Below are 13407 nucleotides of genomic sequence, written 5' to 3' on the forward strand. Positions count from 1 at the left end.
AACAGACATCCACTCAGGAACAAATTTTTCAGGAATTCTTGGATAAACTTTTTTCAGCGACATCATCACTATCCAGCTTTTTACGCGCTATAATGGCGGACGCTATAAATTCTGCTCGTAATATGCGAACATTCTTTTTGATAACTCTGCATCCATCAAAACTGGGCACTCTTCTCTGTAATAAACGGACTTTCGGGCAGTTTTATAAACGAACAAAAATACGCGTCGTACTCGGTTAACGTAGAGTGACTATATACAGAGTGGCGACAAGTCATCCCAAATGTATGCAATGCGGTTTTTCCAAGGTCTTTCTTTCTCTTTTCTGCATACGCGTTGGATAGGTCGTCTGCTCGATTGGAATGACACTGACAGATAATTATCATTCCAATTTTGACATTGTCGCCACTCTGTATATAGTCACTCTAGGTTAACGTTCTAATAGATCATTACACGGGAGCTCCTAACCACACTTTTTTGACAGCACTTGGTGGTTTGTTAACGTGGTGTTAACTTTTGAATTGAGTTTTCTATCTTTGTCCGGCAGATAATGATAGAAATTTATAGTTTTTATTGAAGAGAAAGTGCCTTACATGCGTTTTACAGAAATTGATGCAGTAATCCTTCACGAAATTTCAAATCGAAACTGCTGGATGTGACAAAAAACATGTAAACAAACCACCAAGTGGTGTCATTTGACGGCAAAATGACGTCATCGCAAAATGATCTATCACGAATGCTTGATTTATTCTTAGCTATAGACCAAATCATCATACCGTCAACTGACAGATACTGGCGCCCTTGTTTACATTTTGGAAAATTTTCCTTTTCGTTTATAGCGAATGTAGCGTGTGTTTTACCATTTTACAGGCATAATGGCTTTTTAAATTTAGTCCTAATGCTGTTTAAACTCGGTTTAAACAACAAACTTGCCGACTAAACAGCTGAAACTTTTTTGAACTCTGCGGTCTGTTTGTAAACAAGGGCGCCAGTATCTGCCAGATGACGTCACCTTGATTTGGTCTATTGCACAGGTTTGCTGAACAGCTACAGCTTATGTATTTGTTTACTATGTAATTCCCCCGAAGGGGTTTGGATATTAGGTCGACTGCTATAGGAATTTACATCAAAGTATATTTATGATTGGAAAGGTACATTACAATATCTTCCCTCTTAAGATACAACTTATTAACATTCATTAAACCTAGAGTGACTATATACAGAGTGGCGCCAAGTCATCCCAAATGTATGCAATGCTGTTTTTCCAAGGTTTTTCTTTCTCTTTCCTGCATACGCGTTGGATAGGTCGTCTGCTCGATTGGAATGACACTGACAGATAATTATTATTCCAATTTTGACATTGTCGCCACTCTGTATATAGTCACTCTAATTAAACCGATCTAAATTCATTCTTATAAACTATACAAATTTGTAATTCTCAAAACTCAAGTATTGTACTTGAAATAAACAAAATTTCTATCGACCTTCTTCTTAAACTTTCAGTAGGATGTCTTCTAGAGACTCCTAAATCACTACAATCATTCGAAACGAAATACTTTAGGATGTACTTCATTTCTGACTGGCGGTGGTATCTCGAATACTGGTGGAAATCCACAGAACAGCTCCTCGTCCTCGGATTCCGCATATCGCTTTCTTGTACCTCGAATATGTTCAGCCGTCTGCTGGTCCAGTATCTGAAGCGCCCCATCACGCCCACGTTCAGAATTTAGCACGAGTCTGATCTGCCCCTATGGGCCGAGACCTGTTGGACCTCGGTAGATTAATAGAAACACTACTATTTATCTAGCCTGAGTAAAAAGGTAAAGTTTATTGGTAACATGTATCGAGGTCATGATTCTTGGTTACATTATAATAGCGATTGATATGGAAACAATACTTATAATTCTATAAACACATGATCCTACAATAGTGAGTCGTTCTGACAGCTGGCGTCGTCTGATAGCTGGCGTCGTCTGACAGCTGACGTTATGTTGACAGCCGGCATTCTGCTGAAACCGTATAATAGATAGAGGTAATCTCTACGGGGGGCTGCCACTCACAGTGGCCGGCGCTTCCGACTGCAGGTCGCCGGCAACACTCGCGGCGTGTGGCCGTCGCACGCTGAATTATCTAATGTTACTATTGATAGTTTTTGGTGGTTAATCAATAACAAGATTAATGTTTTATGAAAGAATCTAAAATTGCTCGAATTCGATTAGTTTTTGAGTTACGCAAAAATTTCTGTTTTATTTGTATGAGAGTCCTTATCCCCCTACCACAGGGGTGAGGGGTCTCAAACCATCATTAAAAGAATGCTGGCTCCAAAACCCCCCCACATGCCAAATTTGGTTCCATTTGCTTGATTACTTCTCGAGTTATAAGGAAATTTGTATTTCATTTGCATGGGAGCCCCCCCCCCTCCTAAAAACCGAGAGGGGTCCAATTTCATCATAGAAAAAATTCATACCTCCAAAAACACCCACATGCCAAATATGGTTCCATTTGATTAACTAGTTCTCGAGTTATAAGGAAATTTGTATTTCATTTGTATAGGAGCCCCCTCTCCTGAAGCGGGGAAAGATTTCAATTCATCATAAAAAACATTCTTGTCTCCAAAAACACCCATATGTCATATTTTGTTCCACTTGCTTGATTAGTTCACGAGTTACGAGGAAATTTGTGTTTCATTGGTATGGGAGCGGCACTAAAAGCCTTTAAAGTTTTTAAGTGCTCCTCAAAAATTGTCTGGGATTGCAATTGCTTCTTACGGCAACTAAGCCAAGTGAACTCGGTAAAATTGTACTAGGTTCCTGGTCATTGCGCTATAGAGTGGAATGAACTTGCAGACGAACCAGCCAGATGTGGATCTAACCCTCCATTCACGGTTCCAAATCCATTTCGCTGCATCCCTGACTGTGTGCTGAAAAGTGAGCTGACACAACGGGAGAGCCGAACAGGCATGGCCAATTGGATGGCCGTACAATCCCTCATACAATCAAAAAAATTATAACGCCGTGTATTAGGGTTACTCAAAAGTTGACATCAAGAAATCTCAGCACGCTTACCGGTCTTGTGACAGGACATTGTGCGAGTAAATACCATCTTCGGAATCTCGGTTTCGTACAAGATAACATTTGTCGCTTGTGTAATGCCGAGCGTGATACCTCGGAACACTTGCTCTGCAATTGTGGAGCACTAATAGGACGTAGAGTGCAGTATCCCAAAAATGGTCTACCAGAGCCAAGGGAGATCTGCTTTGCGTCGCCGATCAAGGTAACAACGTTCAAAAACCAAGTCATCCCTGATTGGTACCTGTCTCGCTCCAGCTACGAGCCTATTACTTACTTAACAAGTGATAGGTAAGCTTGAAGCGTACAGTAAAAGAAATAAACGGGGCATAGCACAATAGTTCAAAATAATGGACGCAGTGGTAAGAGTACTCAACAGAAGAGGGAGTTTCATTAAGCAATTCTTGATAGTTATTCAAGATCAGTGTTATCGCTCAGAAGTACGAAAAATCGAGCAGATATAGTATAATGGGGACATGGCAATCGTTCGCATTATTCCAATTTTTCTCGGTGACGGTAATTGCGGCTTTTAAAAGTAGAGAGTGTTGGTTATTGGGTTATTAGGTTAGGTTACATGCTATACATGAAACTAAAACTGGCGGTTGCTGAAGGACTCAACAAACCACCTACTCATGGAAGAGAAATTAATGTATCTAAAGTAATTGCTCAGTAAGTGAGTAATTTTTATAAAAGAGAATTTGAATTCAAAGCATATTAATAGCTAATACAATAAAAACATTAAATGCATACCTGTCTGCAAGATTCTTGTGTTTCGCAACTTTTGATGCAATTTGCAATCTATGTTCAGTAATGATTCTCTGCTCAATCGCTTGCGATAGTGCTTTTCCACTCGCGCCTCCACATATTGCGATCTCTCTAAGGCCTAACTCAAGAGCATGTTTGTCGCTTAAGGATTACTCGATCTGTATAAAACATTTCAATTAAATTATGACTATTAAATTTTCAACCGTTACTCACCAGGTCATTGACTAATTCACAAGGGTATATTTTACGCTCAAGGATTGCAATTGGCAATCGTAAAGCCATAGCTTAGCCAGTACATTTCCTAAAAAAGTTATTTATCACAATTTGCTCCTAGTAGTTTGCGTCTCATGTGTAGTAATCCAAATATACCTGACGAATATTAAAGAAAAGATAATACCAATAATTCATACAATCAAAAAATATCGAATACTACCTATAGATGATGGTCTGCATGCAGATAGGATATATAAATTGCCTTTATTACAGTTCCAAATATACGTTTCCAACAGTCTATCCCGCAGCTCCCTCGCCGCAGTCAAGTTAAATGGAAATATTTGGACATCATTTCACGTTTTATCCAAAAACACTTCACGGACACGTCTAAACCACCGATTGAACTGTTTAGAGCGGAAGTCCAGCACCATCCGCAATTAAAAAAATAAAACAGACAAGCTATAAATAACACCGATTACACCATAACAGTTTAGCAGTTTGTTTTTGTTAGTACACTACACAGTAAAATAATTCAACCTGTTTTCACGTACACAGAAAATAATTTAATGCAATTTGTCACTTAAAGATTAGATTTTTTTTATTATTTGTTTTGCACTAACAAACTGTTCATAATATCAAAAAAAAATTTAATAAAAACAAAAAAACTCACAACTAAGCACATCACTCGTGACTCAAATTTTTCGTAATGGCGGTGCGGTTTCAAATGACAGAAAGAAAAAGGGCAAAATAAACATAAAATTGTCATCAAGAAACGCGTTTCCATAGTCGGTTGAAAAGCACTAAACTTATACTGTTACGATAACCCATAAAAATGTTAAAACTACCATGATATTCTTACAGTTAGTAAGTTACCAATTTTATGGTCCTGTTGACAATTCAATATTGTTATATCAAGCTGCAAAAATATTGTCATTAGAAGTATAAGAGAAAAGTCAATTTAACCAATTTATCCCCAACTCATCCAGAAGCTTTGTTAACCACATACCTTCTTTTGTTGCTGCACACAAGGCAATCAGTTCAGCTTCACCTGTCCCGCTCAATCCGGTCTTGAACCATTTAGTATTTGTATCCAATGGTGCCCCCACTGGCATACAATTGCTCTTCAACAGTTTCTCTACGTATTGAGATTGGAAAATCCCTAGCATCTGTTTTTCAGAGTCGCGATTTATTTCCTTATCTAGGAAATGCTTAACTTTAAATAAATCTTCCATTTGGAATAACCTTCCAAGCTTTTTCTTAATCCATACTCTATCACCAATAACCTTGGCAATGAGCAAAATATTGTCGGTATGTGCATCCGAGAATGTCCATTTTGAATAGACAGTCTTTACACCTTTTGGAACACAGTTGACCACTGTCCAGGTGTTATCTTGATGTAGCGAATCTATTTCTTCTTGAATAGCACGCTTCCATTCTTGCCAGTGTTTGAGTTTCTTTAGTTTTTCTATGCTCTGAGGTATCCCCTCTTTAGTCATAGTGGTTGTTTTGGCTGTAAATTCTTGATACCAGAACCGTTGTCTTTTATCCTTCTTTCTTCGTCGTAATGATTGTTGCTCTCTATGATCATTTCGAAGATCATAATTCTCGACTTCCTCAACATTATCGAAACTGACAAAGTGCATGTAGTTATGTTTAAAGGTGTCTAAACAACGATAGCCATCGTTTGTTTCCTGCTCTATGCTTCCGCAAACGTCAGAATGTAGTAGTACTAATATTCGGCTTCGTCTTGGTTGTTTCCAAAGATGAAATTTAAAAGCTGCTTGCTTCCCTGCCAAACAACCGTTACATTCATTTGCTGCATTTTTTATTGACGTATAGTTGATTCCCTCAACCATTTGCTTCCTCTTTTGAATGTTAATTTTCTTTATCTTCTCCGAAAATCTTTCAAAAGATAATAGTTGTCGCATGTTTACTGCGCTGTGCTTCCGTAAACATCCGAATTTTGCAAATTCTAATAACCATTTTGATCTTAGCTTTATAAAGCATTGGAATTTGAAAGCTGGCTGCTTTCCTACCAAACGTAGATCTGCTGTATCTGTCACTGAAGTATAGTTGATACCCTCAACCATTTCCTTCTTCCTTTTCGTTTTCTCCGACAATCGTACATTTACTGCTCCATGCTTCCATAAACGTCTGAATTTGACCAATTCTAACAATCGTCTTAATCTTGGCTTTCTTAAGTTTTGAAATCTGAAAGCTGCCCGCTTCCTTACCAAAAATACATTCTCTGTATATACTCCTGAAGTGTAGTTGATACCCTCAACCATTGCCTTCTTTTTGGTTTCCTCCGACAATCGTTCATTAGACAACGATAACTGTTATGTATGCACTCTACTCGATTCTAATCCACAAATTTTTCCGAGTGTGTACTCGTTGACTTGTCATCGTTCAGTTAGGAGTAAGATATTAAACCGCGCGTCACGCGTCATGCGAGTTTCTAAATTTCGCGATCCTTGTAATAAATAAAAGTAATGTTTATTAGTAAACGTTCCGTGTAGTATTTCATTAACGACTAATCACCCACATACCCGACAATTTGGTGTCAGAAGTCGGATTAGTCGAAAAACTTCTCTCGCTACAGAAGTAAGGTTAGAATCGCACCGAAGCGCATTCTTCTCGCGGTCAAAAATGGCTACCGCAAATCCCGAGTTTATGGAGGCTCTGTCCGCAATGATTGCACAAGCCCTCCGCGCATCGATTGGAAGTGCCGTCGCCGCACACGCTCAACAGGTTCCGGTAGGAGACGCTGCTGCTCCATCACCGAAAGCTCCTCCGTTCACAGTACAGGAGTACCGGTCATCAGAAGGAACGACCGTCGCTGATTATTTCAACCGTTTCGAATGGGCCCTACAGCTGAGTGGCATCCCGGAAGCCCAACACGCAAATTTTGCCCGTGTCCACATGGGGGCTGACTTGAATAACGCCCTGAAGTTTCTCATCTCTCCCCGCGATCCAGCAGAAGTTCCCTACGCAGATCTACGCACGACCCTTGTCAACCATTTCGACCGGATACGGAATAAGTTCGTCGAGAGCGTCAAATTCAGGAGCATCGTTCAGCAAAAGGGCGAAACCATCGCACAGTTTGCCCTCCGGCTGAAGCAGGGTGCTGCCTACTGCGAATACGACCAGTTTCTAGACAGAATGCTCATTGAACAGTTCCTGCATGGGCTCGAAGCAAGAGACGTATGCGACGAGATCATCGCAAAAAACCCGGATACTTTCAACGCTGCGTACACCATCGCGCACTCCTTGGAAGCGACCCGGAACACGACCCGAGAGATCAATACTAGCACACCACCGCCAGCGTACCCCGAAGCTACCAACAAACTTGGCTACGAGAAGCCGAGAACAAGGAAGTCGCCTCAATCTCGTCAGCGATTGCCACTCTTCCAACAACGAACGCAAGCTCACCCGAACATTGCTGGTGAATCCCGTCCCTGCAACGGCTGTGGCGGACAGCATCTGAGAAATCAATGTCGGTTCCGCAACGTCTGGTGTAACGCCTGCGGCAAGAAAGGTCACATAGCCAAAGTCTGCCGATCCGAGAAATCTCAGAATTCTTCTACTGATCTGGTGGAGTCCCAAGAAACGCCGACTTCCGAAGCCGACTTCGTGCAGTCCCTCCATCAAGTGCTCAACGTCTCATCCACCGGAAAGAAACTCATCGATGTCGAGATCGATGGCCGCCGCCTGCAAATGGAGCTGGACACCGGAGCGCCGTGTGGAATAATAGGAGAAACACAGCTTCGAATCATCAAGCCGAAGTTTTCGCTGCTGTCAACGAATCGGCAATTCTCCAGTTACACTGGACATCGCATCCAGTGCCTTGGTCGTCTCCCTGTGCAAGTATCCATCGGATCTACATCGCGCAGACTAAACTTGTACGTCGTGGCCGGAAAATCCGATTCTCTTTTCGGGCGCGAATGGATTGTTCATTTTGCTAAACAGATCAATTTGAACAGAATGTTCTCTGCAGATCAGTCCGTCAACTCACTCACGAGCACCGAACTTACTCCGGATCAAGCAGCTCACTTGTCGCAGCTTTTGGACAACTTCGACAGTATCTTCAGCGACATCCCTGGAAAGCTCGAAGGACCACCTGCGAAAGTGCACCTGAAACCAGGGACATCCCCGGTTTTCGCGAGGGCTAGAGACGTGCCTCTTGCGCTGCGTGATCGGTATGCAGCCGAGATAGATAAGAAACTAGCCTCCGGATTCTACGAGAAAGTTGACTACTCCGAGTGGGCATCGCCAACCCACATCGTCATGAAAAGGAACGGAAGTATTCGGATTACCGGTAACTATAAACCGACCGTCAACCCAAGTATGATTATCGATGAACATCCGATACCGAAAATCGAAACGATCTTCAACAAAATGAAAGGAGCCGCCTTGTTTTGCCACTTGGACGTAACGGACGCCTACACTCATCTCCCAGTCGACGATGAGTTCCGTCATGTGCTCACTCTCAACACTTCAACGCACGGGCTCATTTGTCCCTCAAGAGCCGTATATGGGGCTGCCAACATCCCGGCAATTTGGCAGCGACGCATGGAATCCATTCTTCAAGGACTGGATCACGTTGTCAGCTTCTACGACGACGTCATCGTATTCGCTAAGAACTTCGACGAGCTCCTGCTAGCTCTTACCGCAACGATGGACAGGATGAAACAAAATGGTCTACGACTCAACCGTACGAAATGCATCTTCGCCACGTCATCGCTCGAATGCCTAGGTCATCGGATCGACCGCCACGGCTTGCACAAATCGGATAAGCACGTTGAAGCTATACGTGACGCACCACGTCCGACCACTCCGGAGGAATTACAGCTATTCCTAGGTAAGGCAACCTACTATAGTGCGTTCATTCCCTATCTTTCTTCAAGGGCTAGAAGTTTACGCGACATGTTGCTAACCGATCCATTCGAATGGACACCCGAAGCAGACAGGGCCTATCAAGACTTAAAGCGGGTTCTGGTCTCACCCCAAGTGTTAATGCAATATGACCCTTCTCTACCGCTTATTCTTGCAACGGACGCAAGCAAAACTGGTCTTGGTGCCGTTCTCTCACACCGTTTGAGCAATGGCATGGAGCGACCGATAGCATACGCCAGTTGTACAATGTCCGCCACCGAACAACGGTACCCACAAATCGACAAAGAAGCTCTCGCCATCGTTTGGGCGGTAAAGAAATTCTTCCACTACCTATACGCGCGTAAGTTCACGCTGATTACGGATCATAAGCCGCTTACGCAAATCCTCCATCCAGAAAAATCACTCCCTACGCTGTGTATTAGTCGAATGGCAAACTACGCCGATTACCTGGCTCACTTCAATTTCGACGTGGTCTACAAACCAACCAGTCAAAATACGAATGCCGACTACTGCTCCAGAATCCCAAGCCAAACGGTACAATCTGATGTCAATCGCTTGTCTCTCCACGAGGGAAGAAATAACGAAGACGAGTTTGAACAGTTTTCCTTGCATCAGATTCAGCAACTGCCAGTGCGAGCGGAACACATTGCACGTGAGTCACGAAAGGACACGAACCTTGGAAGGATCATTCAAGAACTGGAATTGGGACGAAATTTAATGCAGCTGGGTTACAAGGCACCGGAAGCAAAATACACCCTAGTTGCTAACTGTCTACTCTTTGAGCACCGTGTTGTCATACCACCTACTCTTCGGCAAACGATCTTGAACGACCTTCACGTGGGACACATTGGAATCGTCAAAATGAAGGGATTGGCACGTTCTTTCGTATACTGGCCAGGGATAGACGCCGACATCGAAAACACGGCAAGATCCTGTACGGAATGTGCACAACATGCATCAGCACCACCGAAATTCAACACACATCATTGGGAGTACCCGAACGGTCCATGGGAGCGAATACACGTCGACTACGCTGGCCCAGTGGCAGGTTCGATGCTGCTAATCGTCGTCGACGCATATAGCAAGTGGGTCGAAGTTAAAATCACCAACTCAACTACAACTGCTGCCACGACCAGTCTTCTCGATGGATTGTTTGCCGCCTACGGAGCACCAATAACAGTTGTATCGGACAACGGTCCTCAATTTACTGCCGAGGAATTCAAATCGTTTCTCCAGCGTAGCGGAGTAAAGTACCACAAGCTCTCTGCGCCCTACCATCCCGCAACAAACGGACAAGCCGAGCGCTACGTCCAGACTGTAAAAAATGCACTTAAGTCGATGGGATCAACCAGCAATACTCTGCAAGCCAACACCTACGAATTCCTGCAGCAGTATCGAAAAGTTCCTCATTCCGAAACCGGAGAATCACCAGCAAAGTTATTTCTTGGTCGAAACATCCGAACCCGGTTGGATCTCGTCAGACCACAGGATGTCAGCACGAAGATAGCGGAAAAACAACGAGCAACGTTTGACTCGTCATTTCGTTCCTTCACACCGGGACAACACGTCTACTGCCTGTCGGGAAATCCTCGAATGGACAAGTGGATCCCAGGAATTGTATCTTCTCGTCAGGGAGATCTCCACTACGACATTGTTTACGAAGGAAAACATCTAAAACGTCATGTTGATCAAATTCGACGTTTCCACGACAACGAGTGCAGCCAGCAGTGCACCCAGTCTCCAAGTGAATCAAGCTCGAATAGAACCCTACAATTTCCACCGAATGGAACAGGTGAGGCATCTCGTCGTACACATTTTTATCGAGATATCGTGACGTCACCGCAATTCGACCGAGAATCAAGTTCATCGTCAGAATCGTCGTCTGAGGGATCCGACACACCAAATGGACGGTTCTTAACACCGAATAGCAGTCCAGGACGGTCAATCGAAGGCTCACCACCAGTATTGCGTCGTTCGGAAAGACAAAGTCGTCCACCGCGTCGATATTCTCCATAGTTGAAATTTCTTTCGCAGAAGGGGGAGGAAATGTTATGTATGCACTCTACTCGATTCTAATCCACAAATTTTTCCGAGTGTGTACTCGTTGACTTGTCATCGTTCAGTTAGGAGTAAGATATTAAACCGCGCGTCACGCGTCATGCGAGTTTCTAAATTTCGCGATCCTTGTAATAAATAAAAGTAATGTTTATTAGTAAACGTTCCGTGTAGTATTTCATTAACGACTAATCACCCACATACCCGACAATAACAGTATCAGCTTTACTGCTCTATGCTGCCGCAAATATCTGAATTTTACCAATTCTAATGGTTGCTTTGATTTTGGCTGTTTCAAGCTTTGAAATTTGAAAGCTACCCGCTTCCCCGCCAAACAACCATTACGTTCATTTGCTATCTCTATCACTTCTGAAGTGCAGCTGATACCCTCAGCCATTCCCTTCGTGATTAGCATCTCTATTCCCGGATTTGTCAAATGCGCCAGTCTTTCATGCCAAGTATTAAGACTCACTTGATATCTATCCAATGCTGAGCAGATTTCTTGTTTGTTCAATCCATTGACAAACTTCCCCGAAGTATCAACTTCGTTCTCGAAAATGACCTTATCGTACGTAAAAGTAACCCTTTTATTATCTTCACTCAATTTAATTATCGAAAGTGATGCACGCTTCGTAGCCCGAAGGTTTCCATTAACTTTTGCAGTTGTTTCCTTGATTGGTTTACGCAATTCCTCTTCTTCCGACAGCGACTCGTCATTCGCTCTGTGGTCACATGCTCCTGAATCTGCTATGGTTCTGATTATTTTGCTACCCCTATTGATGTTCCTGTCAATTCTCATCACGTATGCTCTCTTGATTTCTGTCTTGTTCTGCAAACGTATTTCTTTTTCATTGTACTTTCGCAACAGTGGACAATTACTTTTATAGTGCCCAATCTCATTGCATACGAAACATCTGCTGGTTAACTTCTTAGACTTTAGTGCAAAGTTGTGACTTTTCTCTTCTTCGGGTTCATCAACTTCTGCGTCCAAGAATACCTGCTTTAATTCGGCGATTGTTTTCTTACAGAGCTCTTCATGAGATTGGATCATTAGTGACCCCTTGATAAATTTGTACTTCGTCGGTATAGCAATTAGTAGAGCATGCATTTTCTCTGCATGCGAGATGTTAGCACCCATACGATCTAGCTCTCTTATCACTAAATCATACTCGTCGAAGGTCTTTTCCAGTGTCTGCAGATTCTTATACTTTATGCCGAAAAGTCGATCTCGCATATTTACTACTGCGGCTGTACCGGCTTTCTGGTACGACTTCACAAGAACGTCCATGACTTCCTTTGCATATTCCAGACCGATGACCTTGTTCAACACTTCGTTGTTGATCAGCATAATAATTTCATCCATGGCTTCGATGTCTTCGAATAGTCGCTTCTGCAGCTTTTTCTTTCTTGCTGCCTCCTGCTCAGGAGTAGCTCCCTCTACTGGTTTATAGAACGTTTCCTCCATCGGCGTACGCAGCAGTGTGTGTATCAGCTGCATTTTTGCCAGACGATGCTCCACACGCCACTTCCAGACTGGAAAGGTGGCTCGTTTGCCATCGAAGATTGTTACCCGATCGAAGCCTCGTACTGCAGTCAACGGCAATGTGAACTCGAGAGTGCCCCTCTCGTAGCCACCGTTCCGTCGACCGCTGCCGCCGTTGTTCCTATCCGCCATGTTGGCAGAATCGAAGTATGCAGAGAATTACCGGGTTAACCACCGAAAGTATAACGTACAGTAGTATTGCTGCAATCGGATCAAAAGATGTAAAGTCCCGTAAGTAAATTATATTCTGGAACCATTCGATTAACCACCGAAAATACACGTTCAGCAGTTTTGCTGCAACGGGATCAAAGGGTCTGACGTCCCGCGAGTAAAGCGAGCTCAGGAATTATCCAATTAACCACCGAAAATATCACGTCCAAAGTGTGCGATGTCCCACGAGTAAATCGTACTCAGGAATTATCCGGTTAACTACCGAAAATATCACGTCCAAAGTGCCCGATGTCCCACGAGTAAATCGAACTCGGGAACCATCCGGTTAACTACCGACAATATCACGTTCTGCAGTTTTGCTGCAGTCGAATCAAAAGATGTGACGTCCCGCAAGTAAAATGAATTCGGGGACCATCCGGTTAACCACCGAAAATATCACGTTCAGCATCAGCAGTACTGCACCAGGGTCAAAAAACTTGAAGTCCCGCAAGTAAATTGAGCACGGGAACTGTCCAGATTGAACCTCTTTCACCAATTAGCTGCTTTTCCGTCAGTTGCCGCTAGGTGCGCCGGTATCTCCGGTTAACGACTGGGTGTGTGGATTTCAAGTTTACTACTGGATTCGTGGACTGCCAGTTACCTACTGGGTCTGCTCTACCAGCTGACTACTGGTTAGCTTTTCAAATAAAGGAATTTCTT

The 13407-nt window shown here is 43.2% G+C and overlaps 1 protein-coding gene across 1 annotated transcript; it reads left to right on the forward strand.

Annotated features, from left to right (window-relative positions):
• Positions 1–6692: 6692 nt before the first annotated feature.
• LOC128746462 (uncharacterized protein K02A2.6-like) lies at positions 6693–10955 on the forward strand. The gene has a single exon (XM_053843508.1). The coding sequence runs from the start codon at positions 6693–6695 to the stop codon at positions 10953–10955; it is 4263 nt and encodes a 1420-aa protein (XP_053699483.1).
• Positions 10956–13407: the final 2452 nt, after the last annotated feature.

Source organism: Sabethes cyaneus, chromosome 1, assembly GCF_943734655.1.
Source record: "Sabethes cyaneus chromosome 1, idSabCyanKW18_F2, whole genome shotgun sequence".
Lineage (NCBI taxonomy): Eukaryota > Metazoa > Arthropoda > Insecta > Diptera > Culicidae > Sabethes > Sabethes cyaneus.

What these genes read in the sequence shown, in the direction of transcription:
- LOC128746462 (XM_053843508.1), top strand. Translation starts at nt 6,693, where the DNA reads ATGGCTACCGCAAATCCCGAGTTTATGGAGGCTCTGTCCGCAATGATT.